General features: G+C 51.0%; 1 protein-coding gene across 1 annotated transcript in view; it reads left to right on the forward strand.

The window, feature by feature from the left end:
- Positions 1–16316, forward strand: part of si:ch211-107n13.1 (uncharacterized protein LOC798535 homolog) — a 24566-nt gene extending 8250 nt beyond the window's left edge. The window contains 2 exon segments of the mRNA XM_035406975.1: positions 12727–14228; positions 14230–16316. Of these exon segments, the coding sequence (XP_035262866.1) occupies positions 13608–14228; positions 14230–15027 (1419 nt within the window). The 5' untranslated portion in view covers positions 12727–13607 and the 3' untranslated portion in view covers positions 15028–16316.
- The last annotated feature ends 215 nt before the right edge of the window (positions 16317–16531 follow it).

The following is a 16531-nucleotide window of genomic DNA, read 5'->3' on the forward strand; positions in this document are numbered from 1 at the left end:
CGTCGCTGGCGCGTGATAATGGACCCGAGCCTTTTGATGGGCGGAAGACGCATCACGGTGGCAGCCGCCACCCCCCCCTACCCGTGCCTCCGCCACAGCCCCCCCCCCCGCCCCACACACACACACACACACACACACACACACACACACTCTGGCTCTGGCGGTTAGGTGCCTGTCCGTTCTGGCCCCAGGAGCGATTTCAGCAGTGGCGTTTTGGGTCTGCTAGTGATGGGCCGGGCCGGGCCGAGCTGGGGGGAGCACTAATTAAGGAGCCCAGCTTCCCAGGTTGTGCGGGCCCAACAGATTGGCATGACTGGGAAAGAGGGGGAGTTATGGACCAGCGTAAAAAATATTGACTGAATCTGTCCCACGGACACCTGTGACATGGTACCTTACCTGACACACAGCATACGCCTGTCCTGCTCAGTGTACCTGACGTATACTATTTTCACAACATTCTTTTAACTTTGATGCAATGCTATCAAATTGCTGGAATGAAAGCACATTAGTTGACGTGGTGGCTGTTGCTTGGGCTATATATAAAGATATATATATATTGAAAGAAATAATGACGAATAGATCGAGGTCTAATAGACCTAGGCAGTGCGCATTGATTTTTCCAGTGCTGGGTGAAGCCATCGATTACCGACCTTGTTGATGTCGTTATCGTGCTGGTGGAAAGCGATTAGCCTGTTTGCTGTCGCTGAATTCAGGCCTGCGTTCGTCCAGAGGAGAGGGGCAGGTAATCGATGTGGCCTCCCCGGTTACCCCGGCCAAGAACGAGAAGCCGCATCCCAGGGCTCAGTGTGCTGGGAAACAACGTATTACGGCTGGATTTGCACCTCTGGGGGGGGGGGGGGGCAAATGTGACAGTATTGCACCCCTGTCCCACCTTTACCCACTCAACCCACCCACCCACATATCCGCAGAATGGATATTAACGCCATTTGCTGTTAAAATGTTCCCATTATGTTGTTGAAACGTTGTTACAATATTATGTGCTAGCACAGCCCCCACCTCGATGATTATGACGTTTTTTTTTTCTTATGGAAAGAGGTGGAGAAAGTGTTCAGGTAACCATTCGGATAAAAAAGAGTTTTCCTTTTTCTTTTTTCTCCTCAACAATGACAATGTTTTACATTCATGTAAATGTCAACATGGGGGGCCAAGAACAGAAAGATGAGTGAAGTGAGCAGTGAATGAATTTAAAGATCGATCTGCAGTTGTGCCATGCGCATTCCTCTGCGGTAAAGTTCCAGAGACTCCAAGTGCCTCACAGATCTCCCTGTAAAAATAACACCAGTGTGTGCTGCATGGGAGAGGCCGAAGGTCGTAAATGGAGCGTTCTTATAGGCTCTTGGCTTCCTGTATGATTATCAGATTTAGGGTCACATGGGTGCTGTTATCGCCTCCGCGTCCGACCTTTATCAAACCGATAAGGGGAAGTGTGCGAGTGACCAAACAAACGCAATCGCAAAAAAAAGGCAAGAGTGGAAATTAAAAACTGGTCCTGACCCTGGCTTGCGTGTGAAAAGCTCTCCATTCTGCGTTAGCCGCTAATGCACTGCAAAAGTGGGTCGACTCTTTGCGTAATGTACAGGTTCCCCTGTTTAAAAAAAAAAAACACTAAAAATCCAGCGCTTAGCAGCGTCCCGGATGCAGGGACCCCCCTCGTCCGCGCGGTGCAACGGTTCGAAGCGGTGGCGCTCCAAGGAGTGCCATTCATAATTTAGGATGTGTGAAAAGACGCAGGGGACAGGGAGTGGATTTATACATGTGTTTAAGGCTGGTTCCGAGAACGGAGAGAAAGAGAGAGAGAGTAAGAGAGAGAGAGAGAGAGAGAGAGAGAGAGAGAGAGAGAAAGAGAGAGAGAGAGAGAGAGAGAGAGAGGGACAGAGAGAGAGAGAGAGAGAGAGAGAGAGAGAGGGAGAGAGAGAGAGAGAGAGAGGGAGAGAGAGAGAGGGAGAGAGAGAGAGAGAGAGAGAGAGAGAGAGAGAGGGACAGAGAGAGAGAGAGAGAGAGAGAGACGTTACATTTTCTCGGACGGGAGTCCGCTCCCACGCTCAGACGCTAACGCCTGTTATCGCCATTTTCTCGCTACGTCTCGAATGTCGTTTTTATGGTTATTTGACCTGGAACGGCCCTCAGTTATGAAGGAGGCAGATGCTCAGTAGCACAGGCTGCTGACGTTTGACGCGTACTGACACAGGCCTTGTGCAGACCTGCGCAGACCTGCGCATGCTAGCTCATACTTGCACGTGCGTGTGCCTTCCCGCATGTACGCATGTGCACATTCTTGTGCATCCTTGCGCATAAAGAACACCTGCACGTACCTGTGCATACCTGTGGTTACCTGTGCATACCTGCACATACTTATGCGTAACTGTGTATGCTTGTGCATACATGCGCAGACTTGCAAGTAACTTGTACATAACTGTGAATATGTTTACATCCCTGAGCATAATTATTATGCACTAATGAAGGACAACCTCACCCCCTCCAGGGGTCTCCATGCCGCCCCCCCCCCACCTTCCCCCCAAACTGCTGGCAGCCCAACCCCTGCTGATTACTCATCATAGTTATTCTATCCGGGAGGACCTTGGTTTACATACACACTGTACCTGCAGGGCATGAGGTCAAGGACACAAGGTACTCTTTCCCTGCGTCCATCAAATACCCCCCCCACCCCTTCGTCTGCCCCCCCCCCCCCCCACCCTGGGGGCTGCTCCCCTCTCCTCCTCATTGCTTCATTCGTCAACAGTAAGGCAATACACCAGCAGCTTAACATTCCAAAGGGGGGGGGGGGGGGCACCGCTGCTGCATCGCCTTACGGATTACCACGGAGACGGCCGTACGGAGCGTGAGGCAGGGGAGTCGGTGACGGAAAGGCTGTGGGTTCGAGTCCCCCCAGGAAGTGGCCGGCATGTTTAACCCAACATTGAGCCTGCTTAACCCTTTGAAGAGTAGGTTATTTGGAATGTTTTTTTCCCCTAAATTCTAAGTGAGTGTTCTAGAATTCCGTTGCTGTCGGTCACCAGGAGTGATTGTGACATCAGAATTAGAATGTTCAGTTAAGAACAGTCTAATCACGTATTTGTGATCTTACAACCGAAGGGGTTAAAATACTTGTGAAAAAAGCAAGTGTTTCTAAGTTTTGTGAAGCGTGCTGGTTTGTCTGTGTGCAGCTAACCGGGTGTACTCTGGAGTGAAACGTGGAAGCAGAGGAGTGTTTTTGGAGGTGAGCGCGTGACAGCGAAGGACACGGCAATGAACTCACACAAAGTGGCTTTTCCTAACTGGGGGGAAAATGAGGGCAGAATCTTTTAGAAAATATATACGTCTGGCCTAATTTACCGAGACCACTGAGGTCTAAAGCTGCGAGTTACAGTCCTTTGAAGTGGCGGCTCTGTTGTCTCTTTGGTGGAGGGGGATTAATATAAATCGGCCGAGATAAAAGAATAAAGAATCTTGCCAAATTGGGCGGGAAGAGAGATTGCAACATAACGATGTAACGATGTGGGTCACCCAGATTAAAGAGCGTGCTGAGCTCAGGTCCTGCAGCGGAGGAGAAAAGGGAGTCTGTCGTGCGGTTCTAATCACGCCTGTGTCCCGTCTCTCTCTCCGCCGTCTGTACCGTGTCAGTGCTGTGTCAGTGCTGCTCCGTTCGGTCAGTGCTGGAGCAGGACAGACTGCATTATTGCATTACAGGCATTTAGCAGACGCTCTTATCCAGAGTGACTTACACAACTTTTTTACATAGCATTTTTACATTGTATCCATTTATACAGCTGGATATATACTGAAGCAATGCCGGTTAAGTACCTTGCTCAAGGGTACAACGGCAGTGTCCTTACCCGGGAATCGAACCTGCGACCTTTCGGTTACAAGCCCAGTTCCTTACCCACTGCGCTACACTCCAGATAGGATCTTCTTTCCTTCAACCGAACCCTCAACCGCACAATGGCCTGCACTACCGGCCCTAATTAGTGCAGACGGGGCAACGCGCGCACACTCACCAGCGTTTTCGGAACGACAAAATGACAAAAACGACCCAGGTAATTTTCCCGGGTTTTGCGGCTCTTCGGGAAGGGGGACAGAAGCAAGCGCTTTTAAGCTTTTTTGGGTTTTTTTTTTTAGTAAAGCTCGTTTTTCACACGTACAGCAGCTGAACAAAGCCCAGAGCTGGACTGAGGGAGACCTGCTCTGCCGGAGCCTTTGTTGGGAGCGGGTACGAGCCAGGCGCTGGTGGCCCTGTCTGTGCATGCGCCTCTGCTCTGCCAGGAGGATGTGATGCTCCTGTTCTTCCTTAACGGTCATTAGCTTTGAATGACAAAGGAGGCGCACTGGACGTTGTTAAGTACCCTCCTTGTGTTTTTTTTTTTTTTTTTTTTGGGGGGGGTGGGGGGGGCGGGTGGCCCTCTAAGTTGTCCCCCGTGACCCGCCTTGTCAGGCGGGACAGTGGAAGGGGCGTACAGAGCCCGTACATCGCCCGTCCGAACGACACTCAAGGGCGCACAAAGAGCGGTCAGATTTACGCCGGACCGCTTTGTGTTTTGGGGGGGTGGTGGGGGGGGGGTGGTGGTGGGTGACGCGGGGCGTCCCCCTTGCTCTGTCTTCACTTTTATTTTATTGCCCCAGAGTTTTTTTTTTTTTTTTTTTTCGGGAGGTGAAATAATGAGACGTGACGTCTGGAACTACTTCTTATCGCCCCGGCCAGACAGCGCCGTTGTCTGCGCCCATCAATAACGCAAGTTTTATTTCTTTTTTTCTTCTTCTTTTTTCTGATGAGGTTGGAAATGAAAGGCGCTCTTTTTAATCACGCGACAGGCCCCCTCAGGGACAATTAGTCCGGCTCTTTTGTGGGCGCTGGTTTAATGGCTGAATGCAATTAAAGGCCAGCATGTTTTTTTTTTTAAAAATTTTAAATTTTTGATGATGAATAATTATTGTGGTCATTAAGTCAAAATGAAGTCCTGGAAGGGCACAGTTCCTTGAAGGTATTGTGTCCCTCAGACGTGTTAACAAGAGCGGGTGGCTTGTTAAAAAAGGCCTTTCAGGAGATTATAAAGTTTGTAGGTTTGGCTGTCATTCAGACAGAAAATGCAGTACATGGCTGTACTCACACACACACACACACACGCATGCACGAACACTCACACACACACACACAAGCACGCACACACACACACACACACACACACACACACGCACACACACACTCACACACACACTCACACACACACAAGCACGCACACACTCACACGCACGCACACACACACACACACACACACTCACACACACACACACACGTGCGCACACACACACACACACACACACACGCACGCCGTAACACAGCAGAGGGGAGCCAGATGTTTCAGGAAGAGAGAGAGAGAGAGGGGGAGACAAGGCATAAAGTTGCCCCTCGGTTCCTGAAGCAGCAGCGCCAGATGCCCCTCTTCAAAGCCGGGGCTCTGCTAGGGCAGAGAGTGCGTTTTCAGGCAGGGGAGGGAGGGGTGGATCATGTGACAGAGATTTTTTTTTTTTAAACGCTGAAGCTCTCCGAAATTTAAAACAAGCTTCTTCTCTGAGTCTAGGAATAAGTCCACTGTTTCCCTGCAGTCCTGTCACCCCCCCTCTTCAGGGGGCAAAGAGATGGTCTCTTATCTGACTGCAGCTCAGAGAATTCAAGCACACTGCACTGGGTGAACGGGAGGGGGTTAACAGAGAGGGGTTCGGTTAAAGAGGCTTCTTTGTACTGTCCTCACTGCACAAACCTTGTTCTGAACTTTGCTGCGACCACCCCCACCTCACCACCTCCACCCCCCCACCACCCCCCGCCGACCCTTTCCTGCTTTCACGGTCCTAAACCGGGGGGGGGGCTTTTGCCTGGAGCAGTCAGATAATTAAAACGCGAAATTGATTAAAATCCTAAATTGAGCGTGCTTTTAGGGGACCTAACTCCACCCCTCCCATTCCCCCCCTTTCTGGCTTCACCTACCCCCCAGTCTAACGGTGAGCCAGGATCAACCTATCATGTGACTACCCAAATCCCCCCCCAGCCCCCCACCCCACCCACTCTTTTCTCTCTGCCCCTTCCTGCATCAGGGCCCATTTTGTCCAGATTCTCTGAAGCAGCGAGGCACAGAATGTGTTCTTCCTCTTCCAATGGGGGGGGGGGGTGGGGGGGGGCGTAGAACGACCGGGCTTAGCCCCCGCCCTGCAGGCTGGACAGAACGTTAGGCCCGGGGAGATCCATGGGGGGGTCGGAGGGATAAGGAAAGGGGGGGGGGGGCACAGCAGGGGTTAATTGCTTCTCAAAGGGAGAGGAGAAAGGCAGGTCTTGATGGCATTATTGGGGAGGCCAGGGGTCTTTAAACTGAGACCAGGGGCAGAGAAAGGTGGAGCGGAGTCCAGGTTTGTGGTCCTCGCCCTCAATGGGGGCCGTTGTTGGCCACTAACTGCCGTTTGGGTGACCGTGGGCTGGCCGGGGAGAAGGGGATGCCCCGCCCCCAGGTGAGAGGGGAAGTGTGGACATGCCCCCCCCCCCCCTAATCCCCCCCCCCCGCCCCTTGCAGACCGCTAGAGTGAGGACATCCCTGCCAGGGAGGCATCACAGCTCAGCCAACATTAACTGCTTTTAAATCCTTTTCAGAAACTGTTTTTGTTTTAAAACTGGGCTTTCATTTCCATTCATATTAACTTTATCTGACCACTTCTGCTTACTTGTAACATACTGTCTTATTTTAAGAGGCTATTTTAACTGCCTTGTTCAATTTTAATATATTCTATTTTTTATTATTTTTATTGTTGCCTTGTTCTTTAATTTGCAAAGTGCTTCTTACATAATGTACTTTATACATTATTATTATTATTATAATTATTATTATTATTATCCTTTCACTGACTGACAGAAAGTGATTAAATAGAGGGAGACAGTGACCCCGAAATCCTGATGTTCCTAAGGCCTTAAACCTTTTGCACACTCACTCAGCATTCAATGCTATGAACTTTTAATGTGCCTATTTTGCACTGATCTCTTTGATCTATAGGTCCATTAGCACTTACAGTTTTGTTATATAGGCTTGGAATGCCCTTGTATGTCCAGAACAACGTTCTGCCAGCAGTCTTGCTGGCCAGAGGCTATAAATAGTCCTGTTTCCTCCATGGGCAGTGTCTCGCGTAGGACTGGGGGTGTGGGTCTGTAATAAATATTGATAATGTGCATCGATCTGCGTTAGACCAGCAGTTGTGCAACTGTACGTAAAAACCCCACCTCACTGACTGGTTCTCCTCAGGCAGTTGCTTTTACAACTCAAAGCTAAATTTGAATTTAAAAAGTGATTTAAAAAAAAAGAAATACACAATATAATAATGAATTATTATTGTGTACCAAAAGTCGTCTGTGTTTTAAGGTAAGGGGGTCTGAGCAAGGTGTGTCTAGTCTACCTAGGACTCCCAGATTAAATGCTTCTCTTTGGAAGAGACCAGCATTTCAGTAAAAAAATTGATTTTGAAAAACATAGGAAGGAATTAATAGAACAGGAATTCTTAAATTGAGGAATTTTAGGAAATCCCCAGCTTCAATCCATAATTATTCTTTGACAGTAAATTGATCTGTCCAATAAATAAATAAATAAATAAATAAATGTTCCTGTTATTACAGATCAATCTTCTAGTTAGCTGTCATCCTAAAAGACCCTGGATGCAGAAAATAAGATTTCTTGACAGTCTCAAATTAGAAATATGATTTTTTAAAACTTTTTGTCCACCAGTTGAGGGATCAATAAAATAATACTGGATTAGGGCTTAGTTTCCATTCAAAGGCCAAGGATTCCTCGTGTATGATCCTACGCCTGTCTGGCTTATATCTGTTCCCACGTCCAAGCCAATCACATGCAGCCCAGCCTGAAACCTTCACCCTTGACCCAAACGTCCATGGGGAGCAGTAGCTTTGTAGCGATACCGTTTGGTCTTCACAGTGCACCCGTCACCTCTGTTCCTGTTGGAATAAAACGCTCAAAATGCATTAACCATGGTCAGCCTTGTAAGGGGGGGGGGGGGGGGGGGGGGGGGGGGGGGGGGGGGGGGGGTGTCTCCCTGTCACCAACTAAGAAGAAAATCAAATAAAAAAGTTTTCATTTTGAACAAGTAGTTCACATTCTGGCTTGTGTACGTACCACAATGCTCAGGATGTCATATTTTTGTGGTTTCATACGCTAATTTAAACCACAATCCTTTTTTTCCAAAAATCCTAAATTACACAAGGGAAAGGGTGCCCCCCAACCCCCGCCCTGCATCCTACCACAATGCCTAATGCTTTACTATGTGTCCCAGCCAGGGTGTTGCCCCCCGCCTTCCTCCTACCCCCACCCCAGCACCTGTTGAAAATTCCTTCCCAGAACCTTCGCAGGAGCAGGACCCTTTCCTGGCAGACATCTGGAAAATGTTGCAGTCCCCTTTGCTCTGGATTTATAGCGGACCACTTTGAAGGGTTGGCGGGATGGGGGGGGGGCAGGGAGAGGGGGGGGGGGGGGGCGGGGGGGGGGATGGGTGGCAGAGTGGGGGTCAGTCAAAATTAGAAAGGTGTGGAAGTCTCTTATGAGGTAGAAGGACTCGTAGTTATCTTGCAGGCGTTTCACGTGATTGCGCTAGTTCTCTCATTTTGAGGTGATTTTGGAATTTGGGTGTTCTTTATCTCCAATATTTCCTAGCCTCTTTATATCTCTCCTTCCTAGCCTCTTTATCTTCTTCTTCTTCTTCTTCTTCTTCTTCTTCTTCTTCTTCTTCTTCTCCAACCCCACACTTCTCCCATATCCCTGCCTGTCTAACTCATGCCTTACATTCTGTAGCGAACGCAGCAAGCTTTCTCCGAGGCTGGCCAAAAATAACGTCTCAGCCCCGTTGTAACTTCCAGCTCGTCTTGGGCTTCATCAGTACCGCCGGCATAATAGGCGGCAGTCGCCTTAACGACCTTTGACCCTCGTCCTACTGGAAGCCCTGTGCTGTTTTGCAGCATTATATGACCTGAATTCCTCTACGGCCGGCAAGAATACCAATATATTTCCTCTCAAAAATAGTTATAGCCATTGTTCTTCTCTCACAGGATGGACCAAAATTAGCGGCTCTGTGTGTGTTTTATGTTCTCGTGTTTCTTGAGTCACACCTGGTGCTTGATTCAAGGACTCTTCCCGGTGCTACGCTACAAACCAGGAAGTGGTGGTCGCCCTACTGTACTGGGGGGGGGGGGGGGGGGTGAGGGGGGGCTCTTCCTTCTCATTTCCTGTGGCTGTGGGAACCTGGTTGTGATGTAACAACGTGAACTGTGCAACAATGTAGCAACACAAAAAAAAGAAAAATACACACCCATTGTTACATCACAACCAGTCAATATGCGGTGGGCAGCCAATCCCTGAACTGCTGTTACAAAAGTATCCTGCGAGGGATTCGAGCTTTGAGGTGAGTACCTTTGAATAGCGTTGTGAAATTCTTTAATCCTTCAGTCATTTTTTGAGAGGACTTGAAAACAGAGTGTAAGCAGTCCGGTATGTGCAGTCGGCCCGGACCGACCAGACGTTCTTACCTCCTACAAGAGCGCAAGATGTGCTCAGAATCAGCGATCATTTCTAAATGAAGGTCATCGAACGGCAGGCTCTTATGCCCTCCAATGAATGTTGCTTAGGGTCGGAGGTCAGAGGTCAGACACAGTGAGTCCGTCTCTGATACGTCAGCTGCATTAGGCCGGAGGTCACAAACTCCTTTCTGTCCTGTTGCCAGTTTTTGGCCTTGGAAACGGTGTACGTGGAATACAGCCAATCACAATTGCTGATACACACCAAAAACCGACCAATGCCGTTACTCTCCAGGGCTGGAGTCTGCAGTTCGTCCATTAGGCACAGATGTGGTTCCTTATTAAAAAAAAACTCTGCTTGAAAGAAATGTTTTTACTGCCAGCTTGTGGATTTTTTTTTTTTTTGGGGTGGGGGGGGTGGGGCTTAATGAAAAGTGGTCACCCCCCCCCCCCCCCCCCGTGCCGCCAGGTTTCATAGCAGCACAGGAAACGCGGATGTGGTTTTTCTGTCCTCGGCAGACTCAACTGCCTTTTTCCTCCCACCTGTTTTCATATAATAATAAAAATAAATATATAAATGAAAGAAACTGGCATCCACACAATCCTGATAATCTGCTACCAGCCGAGCGGACAAAACCCCTTTCTCCTGTGTGGGGCTTGGCGTTGTGGCAAAGTGATGACACGCTCGGTCGTTGTTGAGAACCTCTTTCCAGCTTCAGGGACTCCTCACTAGGACTATTTTGCTAACCTCTTCTGGCTCGCTGGGTCACCCCACCACGCGCACGCCCTCCTTATAGCCTAAAAATAATTTTCTGACTGCTGGCTATGCTGGGCTACCCGTTGTATATATATATACATATATATATACACTTGGAGTGTGTCGATTCCATCTGTACTTGCTCACACACTGACATTATGGGGTCTGAAAAAAACATCCTCTTTCTTTTTTACAGTCGGAGCTTTTTTAAGCCTTTGTTTTTTTTTTGCGGCATAGAAAAATATCCTCCGACTCGTTCATTATTAACGAGGTACTTGTAGGAATGCAAATGAAGCGTGTTGTTTCCCTCTCGGCTCGGATTTTTGACGAGCCTGGTCGTGCGCTCGTTTCTTGCTTCTTTTTGAAAAAGAAGTTTTCGCCCGAGCATTTCCGCGTTCTGACGGCTTCCTGTTTCGGGAGTCATGTGACCCCATGACATTACAGCAGCCGTCCATAAGTGTTTGGACGTTGACGCAGTTTTTGTTGAGTTGGCTCTGTTACTCCAGCGCACTGGATAAAAATGGATGTCATTCCTGCACGGATCACTGGACATGGGTGTAAACACCCTTAAATTAAAGCTGGCAGTCTGTACTTTGACCTCATATCCATTGTTTCGGTTCAGATCCAATGCGGTGGAGTACAGAGCCAAGACTGCAAAAATTGTGTCACTGTCCAAACACTTATGGACTGCACTGTACGTGCAGCTCCTGTTGAAAAAAAAAAAGTGAATTCCTCAGTTAGAGACTGAAAAAGAACATGCAAAACACGATTAAAAGTGAAAGCTTCCTTTAATATTACAACACGGACAGTGTGCGCCAGCGGCGGCAGGAAGATGCGAGCGCTGAAATGCCTCGCTCTGACGGGAGCTGCCAGCTCACGCCCAGCCGACTTCTCTCTAAGTTTACAGCCAGCGGCTCGGCTGGCCAGACCACAGCCACTTCATAATTTCATGTAATTTCACTAAGCCACCGCTGTTTATAACTAATTTGTGAAATGCTCTGTGATCCTGTCTATATTAAACCTGCAATATGAGAGTAACGTTTCGGGTTATATTTGTAAATATATATGGACGTTTCCGATTAAATTACACTTAGTGCAATAAGCACTGAAGCAATGCGTTGGACAGATCTTAAAACGTTGTATGACTGTTAACTGCAATGTCCCCATCAAATAAACAAAAGGATACTGTATGTAGTGTAATGTAGCCATGTATGTGCATGTGTGTTTGTGTGTTGTGTGTAGGCCTATGTGTGTGTTATTATAGCATGATAATTGGGATGGGAAAAATTATATAATTTGTGCATCCCCCCCCCCCCCCCCCCCAATAACCATATAAGTCCCCCCATAAACCATCATAAGTTTGCATGGTGCGGATTTATAGCCCCACACCACATTCGGGGTAAACATGTTGACACTTGTGTGTAAACATTAATCTCATTCAGTGCTCAGCTGTGGTCCTACAGAGGCAGCAGGCCGGCCATGGAAGGTGCGTCGATGCCGTGGGAATTTTTTAGAAGTTTAGCGTTTCGGCGGTTTTATTCGGTGCGAGAGCGAGAGAAGCGTTTTTTTCCCCGTCCCCCGCCGAGCGTGAGACAACGCGCATTCGCCGTGCCGCTCCAGCGAGCCGAGGCAGGAGCTTCCCGCTTTCCCCTCGACCCGGGACGTCTGTGACGTCTGTCGGATTAACGTTCTCATGTTGTTCTGCGTGGAGGAGTTATCCCACTTCCATTCCGGTTACGTAACGTGTGGGAAACGGTGAACGGAGTGGGGGGGGGGGGGGGGGCGGGGTTTTATGGATGTGAAATGCGCAGTTTAATTCCTCGTGTTTGCTCTCCTGCGCCATAAGCCGGGGATTATGGTCCCTGCCGCCGGGGCGGGGGGGGTGGGGGTGGGGCTGGGGGGGGCGCCTGCCAGCCATTGGTCGCCTGAGCGGTGGCGTCATGGCGACGGACGGGAAAACCGCTGGGTCAGTGAGTGGGAAGAGAGGGCTTTGGGGCCGTGAGTCATCAGCGCTCCACGCCGGACGAGAGAGAGAGAAAAAAATGCTCGGCTCGCGGGCGTGTCTTCTGCGTGCCTCCGCTTCCAAACGGTTCGTATGACTGAGCGACTCGGAAAAAACTTCCTGGGAGGCCATGCTGACTTGCAGTTTCAGTGCGCGCTACCCGTGGGTTCACGGACTCTTACTGTGTTTTTTAGACACTGATGCCAGCAAGTGTTAGCACGGACAGCAGATTCGCTAAAAGCACTTTCTTAAACTGCACTGAAAGCAAAGCATACTAAAAATGTGAAAACTTGGTCAACTGTCACTTTAAGGGAACATCTGTGTATGTATGTATCCTGGAGACAAAACACATCTGCACGTAACTTTGCCTGACGAGGGTCTTGTTTTTTCTTCTCACAGGGACGGGTGAAGTCAGGACTGGAGCGAGGTGTGGAGGCAGAGGAGAAGAGGAAGGGCGTTTATCCGTCCGCTGAGCACCGCCCGGGTCGGGGAGCACATCCTGGTGCTGCCCTGTACGCTGTGACCTCTGACCCTGGAATCCCCCGCCTCCCCTCCCATAACAAAAAGAGCCCTCGAGACCAAATATTAGAGCCCATTTAGCTTCATCTCCCCCCATCCGACAGCCGCCTACACAAAGGAGAGGACGTCATTAAACAAGGAGAGCTGAACAGAGAGAGAGAGAAAAGAGAGAGAGAGAGAGAGAAAGAGAGAGAAGAAATAAGAAAAGGAGGCAGAAAATAGCAGCCCATTCAAAGTGAACTCTGGCGGCTATTTCTGGGTTTCCTGCGGGCTAGCAGGGCGTCTGGTTCAGCCGCGAACTTGGCGGGCGGAATAAAGGATTCCCCGCGTCCGGCCCGTCCATCCGAGGGTGCCGCGTAAATACCAGATACGGATATCAGCGCGATTGGCTGCTTCCGACAGGAAACCCGGCGAAACCGGCTAACTTTAGCCGGGCCCCGGAGAAGGAGCCGGGCCAGGAGATCGGCGCCCCGTCGCCTCCTCCAGAGGGGCGACTCCCCGGACCCCCCAAAACGCCAGGAGGTTCTCTCCGGCTCGAGAAGGAGAACCTTCCGGAAGCTCCTGACCGGAACGTTCCCGCACCCGATATCCAGCTCTGGCGAGAGAAAGGAGGACAAGAAAAAAAGTCCCCTAGGCGTCACCGGAGCGTCGGCGGAAGGCGAAGGAGGTGGTCGCGCAGAGAGGAGTGTCCTCGCTCTTCGGGACACGCCCACTCGCCCCTCCGCCTGCTTTGATGTCTTTGACCAGCAGGGCGGCGCAGCATGAAGCCCCTCACGCCCATCGGCTCGCCCTCCCCCCTCCGGCTCCTGAACAAGGGGCCCGACTACCTGCGTAGGCAGATGGACGGGGGCGGGCGGGGCCGCTCCGTCAGCGCGGTCGAGCGGCTGGAGGCCGACAAGGCCAAGTACGTGAAGAGCCAGCAGGTGATCAACGCCAAGCAGGAGCCCGTCCTGGTGCCCTGCGCCACCCCGCCCCCGCCCCCCCGCCGGCCCCTCACCGTCCCCGGGGCGTCCACCGCCTCCTCCATCCCCCGGCTGTCCCCTCGCCGCCTCCCCGCCGCCCCCTACTCCTCCCCCGGGCGGCTCGCCCCCCACGACCGCGACGAGAACGAGAACGAGAATGAGGAGAACGACGCCAAGAAGGAGAACCGGCAGGTGGGCGTGGGCGTGGGATTGGACGTGGAGGAGCGCAACCGTAGCAACGCGAACAAAGCGGGGTTCGCGGCGGTCGCCACGCCGATGAAGACCACCATGACGACGACCCCTATTCTGCTGGTGGCCCCCCACAGCGCCCCCGTCCTTCGCAGGAGCACGGGGAAGAGGATGCTGCGGCCCGACTCCCTGGTCATCTACCGGCAGAAGAAGGAGTGCAAGACCCCCAGCGGGGGGGGGCGGAGGAGGGGGGGGCACGGGCACCAACGGGGAGCTGAAGGGATACAGCTTCGTCCGCCGGCTCTTCCAGGGCTCCATGCGGGAGAAAAGCGGGGGCGGGGTGGAGGGGGGGTCCCCGAAAATGGTCATCAGGGAGGAGGAGAGGACCCCCTCGTGCGACGTGGACTCGCGCATGTCCTGGACCAATGAGAGCGGGCAGGAGAGCAGGAGGGCGGAGCGTCGGCCGGCCACGCCCGCCGGGACCTGCGCGCTGGAGAGGGCTCGAAACGAGGCGCACCTGAACGGGAACGCCATCGGGAACGCCATCGGGAACGCCAACGGGAACGCCGCGCAGGACTGCGGGGACCCCTGGGAGCCGGTGGTGCCCCGGCGCGGGGGGTCGCGGGGGGGGCTCCAGCGCTCCAAGTCGGACCTGCGGCTCCGCGGCTCGCTGGCGCTGTCCGAGCAGGAGCGCTTCTTCGACTTCTGCGGCCTGGACCTGGAGCTGGTGGAGCGGCTCGGACCCCACAACTTCCTGTCGGGCGCCAGCTCGGTGGACACCCTCTCGCTGGTCCTCCGCAGCGTGAGCGGGGGCGGGGGTGGTGGGGGCGGGGGCGGCGGCGGCGGAGGGGGCGGGGGCTCGGAGGCCAGCGAGTTCTCCCGCCGCTCGGGGGAGGGGCTGTTCCAGGAGGAGCTGACCGAGCAGCTGCCCACGGGCGTGTCCATCATTGAGAGGAACGCCCGCGTCATCAAGTGGCTGTACAGCTGCAAGAACGCCGTCCACGAGGGCCCCAAAGAGTCCACCGTGTAGCTGACAAAGGAGTATACTGCAATATATTGTACATATGTGGACTATAATGATACATATATTTCACAGCAGCGTATTGTGAAATAGGAAAATATATATATATATATATATATTTCAATATCTGCAACTGGAAATAATTTTTATATTTGCCCTTATATTGTGAAGTGTTGCAGTATCTTGATAACATATATTTTGAATATATTTTTCGGTATATTGCATTATCATGAGGGTTCCTCTTGGGCCTGTAGGCTGGACTGAGGCTCTGTTCCTGGACTGTAGAATTTCTACTCTAGACAGGTTGTTATGCTGTATTTATGTTTTTAGTTTCTTTTTTTTTGGAGGGGCAGGTGGGTTTCTGAGGGGCATTTCTGCGATAAGTGCACTACTCCTCTACGACAAGTGGAATCCTATTCTCATGCTAATGATGTTTGTTGTCTGTGAATGAACGGTCGTCCTGACGATGGTTAGGGGAACACTCCATCCTTGCCCCCCTCCCCCCCGACTCCCCACCCGTATTCATTCCTCTTGCTCTTCCACAATTAGCCAATTAACTCTCATCTCTTCAGTGATGTCATCTCCTTGGTTTCTCCCCCGCTACCCCGGAATAAGAGGGCACATAAATTATAGTAGATGAGAACTGTGTGTCGGCACGTGTGTTGCCGCAGTCATTTGTCATGTTAAATGTGCGAGAATCCTCATATTCCTTCCTCTCAACATGTAGTTTATTTTGTAAAACCACTAAGCTGTTTTTTTTTTTTTTTGTTTTGTTTTTTGGTATTTTTTTGTTTTCTGTAGACCGGAGACGTAGATGTGTTAGGTGTACCGTGCTTACCTCATTCCCAAACTGGCCCAGTGTGTGTGTGTGTGTGTGTGTGTGTGTGTGTGTGTGAGTGTACGTGCGTGTGTGTGTTTTTTTCTACTACTTTTTGACGCAGGCGTTGGAACAAACATGCAAGGCTCCCCTATTGGGCCCTTAATGCACTGAACAGGATGGAGGGGAGGGGGGAGGGGGCGGGAGTCTACGTGAGAGAGAGAAAAGAACAACATATATATTTTTTTATTTAAAGCATAAGTTTTTTTTAAAAAGCTCATTGCATTTGTAAAATATGTACAAGGGAACCTGGGGACTGGCGGCCATTTTGTCTTGGCCATTCAAACTCAGACCTCTGGTAGACTGGTTGGCCTGGTGGCTTCCTTCTCTGGACACTGCTGTGACAGAACACCCTTCAGAGCCGTGAGCAGTCAGTCATGTGATGGTGATGTCATTCTAGCTCCTCCTCACCCCCCCCCCCACCCCCACCCCCGCCCCCCCCCCCCCCCTTCACAGCCTTAGCTGCTGTGTGCAAATAGGACCGGAGGTTCAATTGATTTACTGTCTGTGGCACATCGCCAGACTGAAAAATGTATAAATACATACATTTAATGGGCAAAATAATGGCTGTCCTGACAGATGGCATTAGTCACAACTGCTCGGAGTTTGATGCAAAGAGCTGTGGGCTGTTGACTG

Source organism: Anguilla anguilla, chromosome 1 (assembly GCF_013347855.1).
Source record: "Anguilla anguilla isolate fAngAng1 chromosome 1, fAngAng1.pri, whole genome shotgun sequence".
In the NCBI taxonomy this organism is placed as follows: domain Eukaryota; kingdom Metazoa; phylum Chordata; class Actinopteri; order Anguilliformes; family Anguillidae; genus Anguilla; species Anguilla anguilla.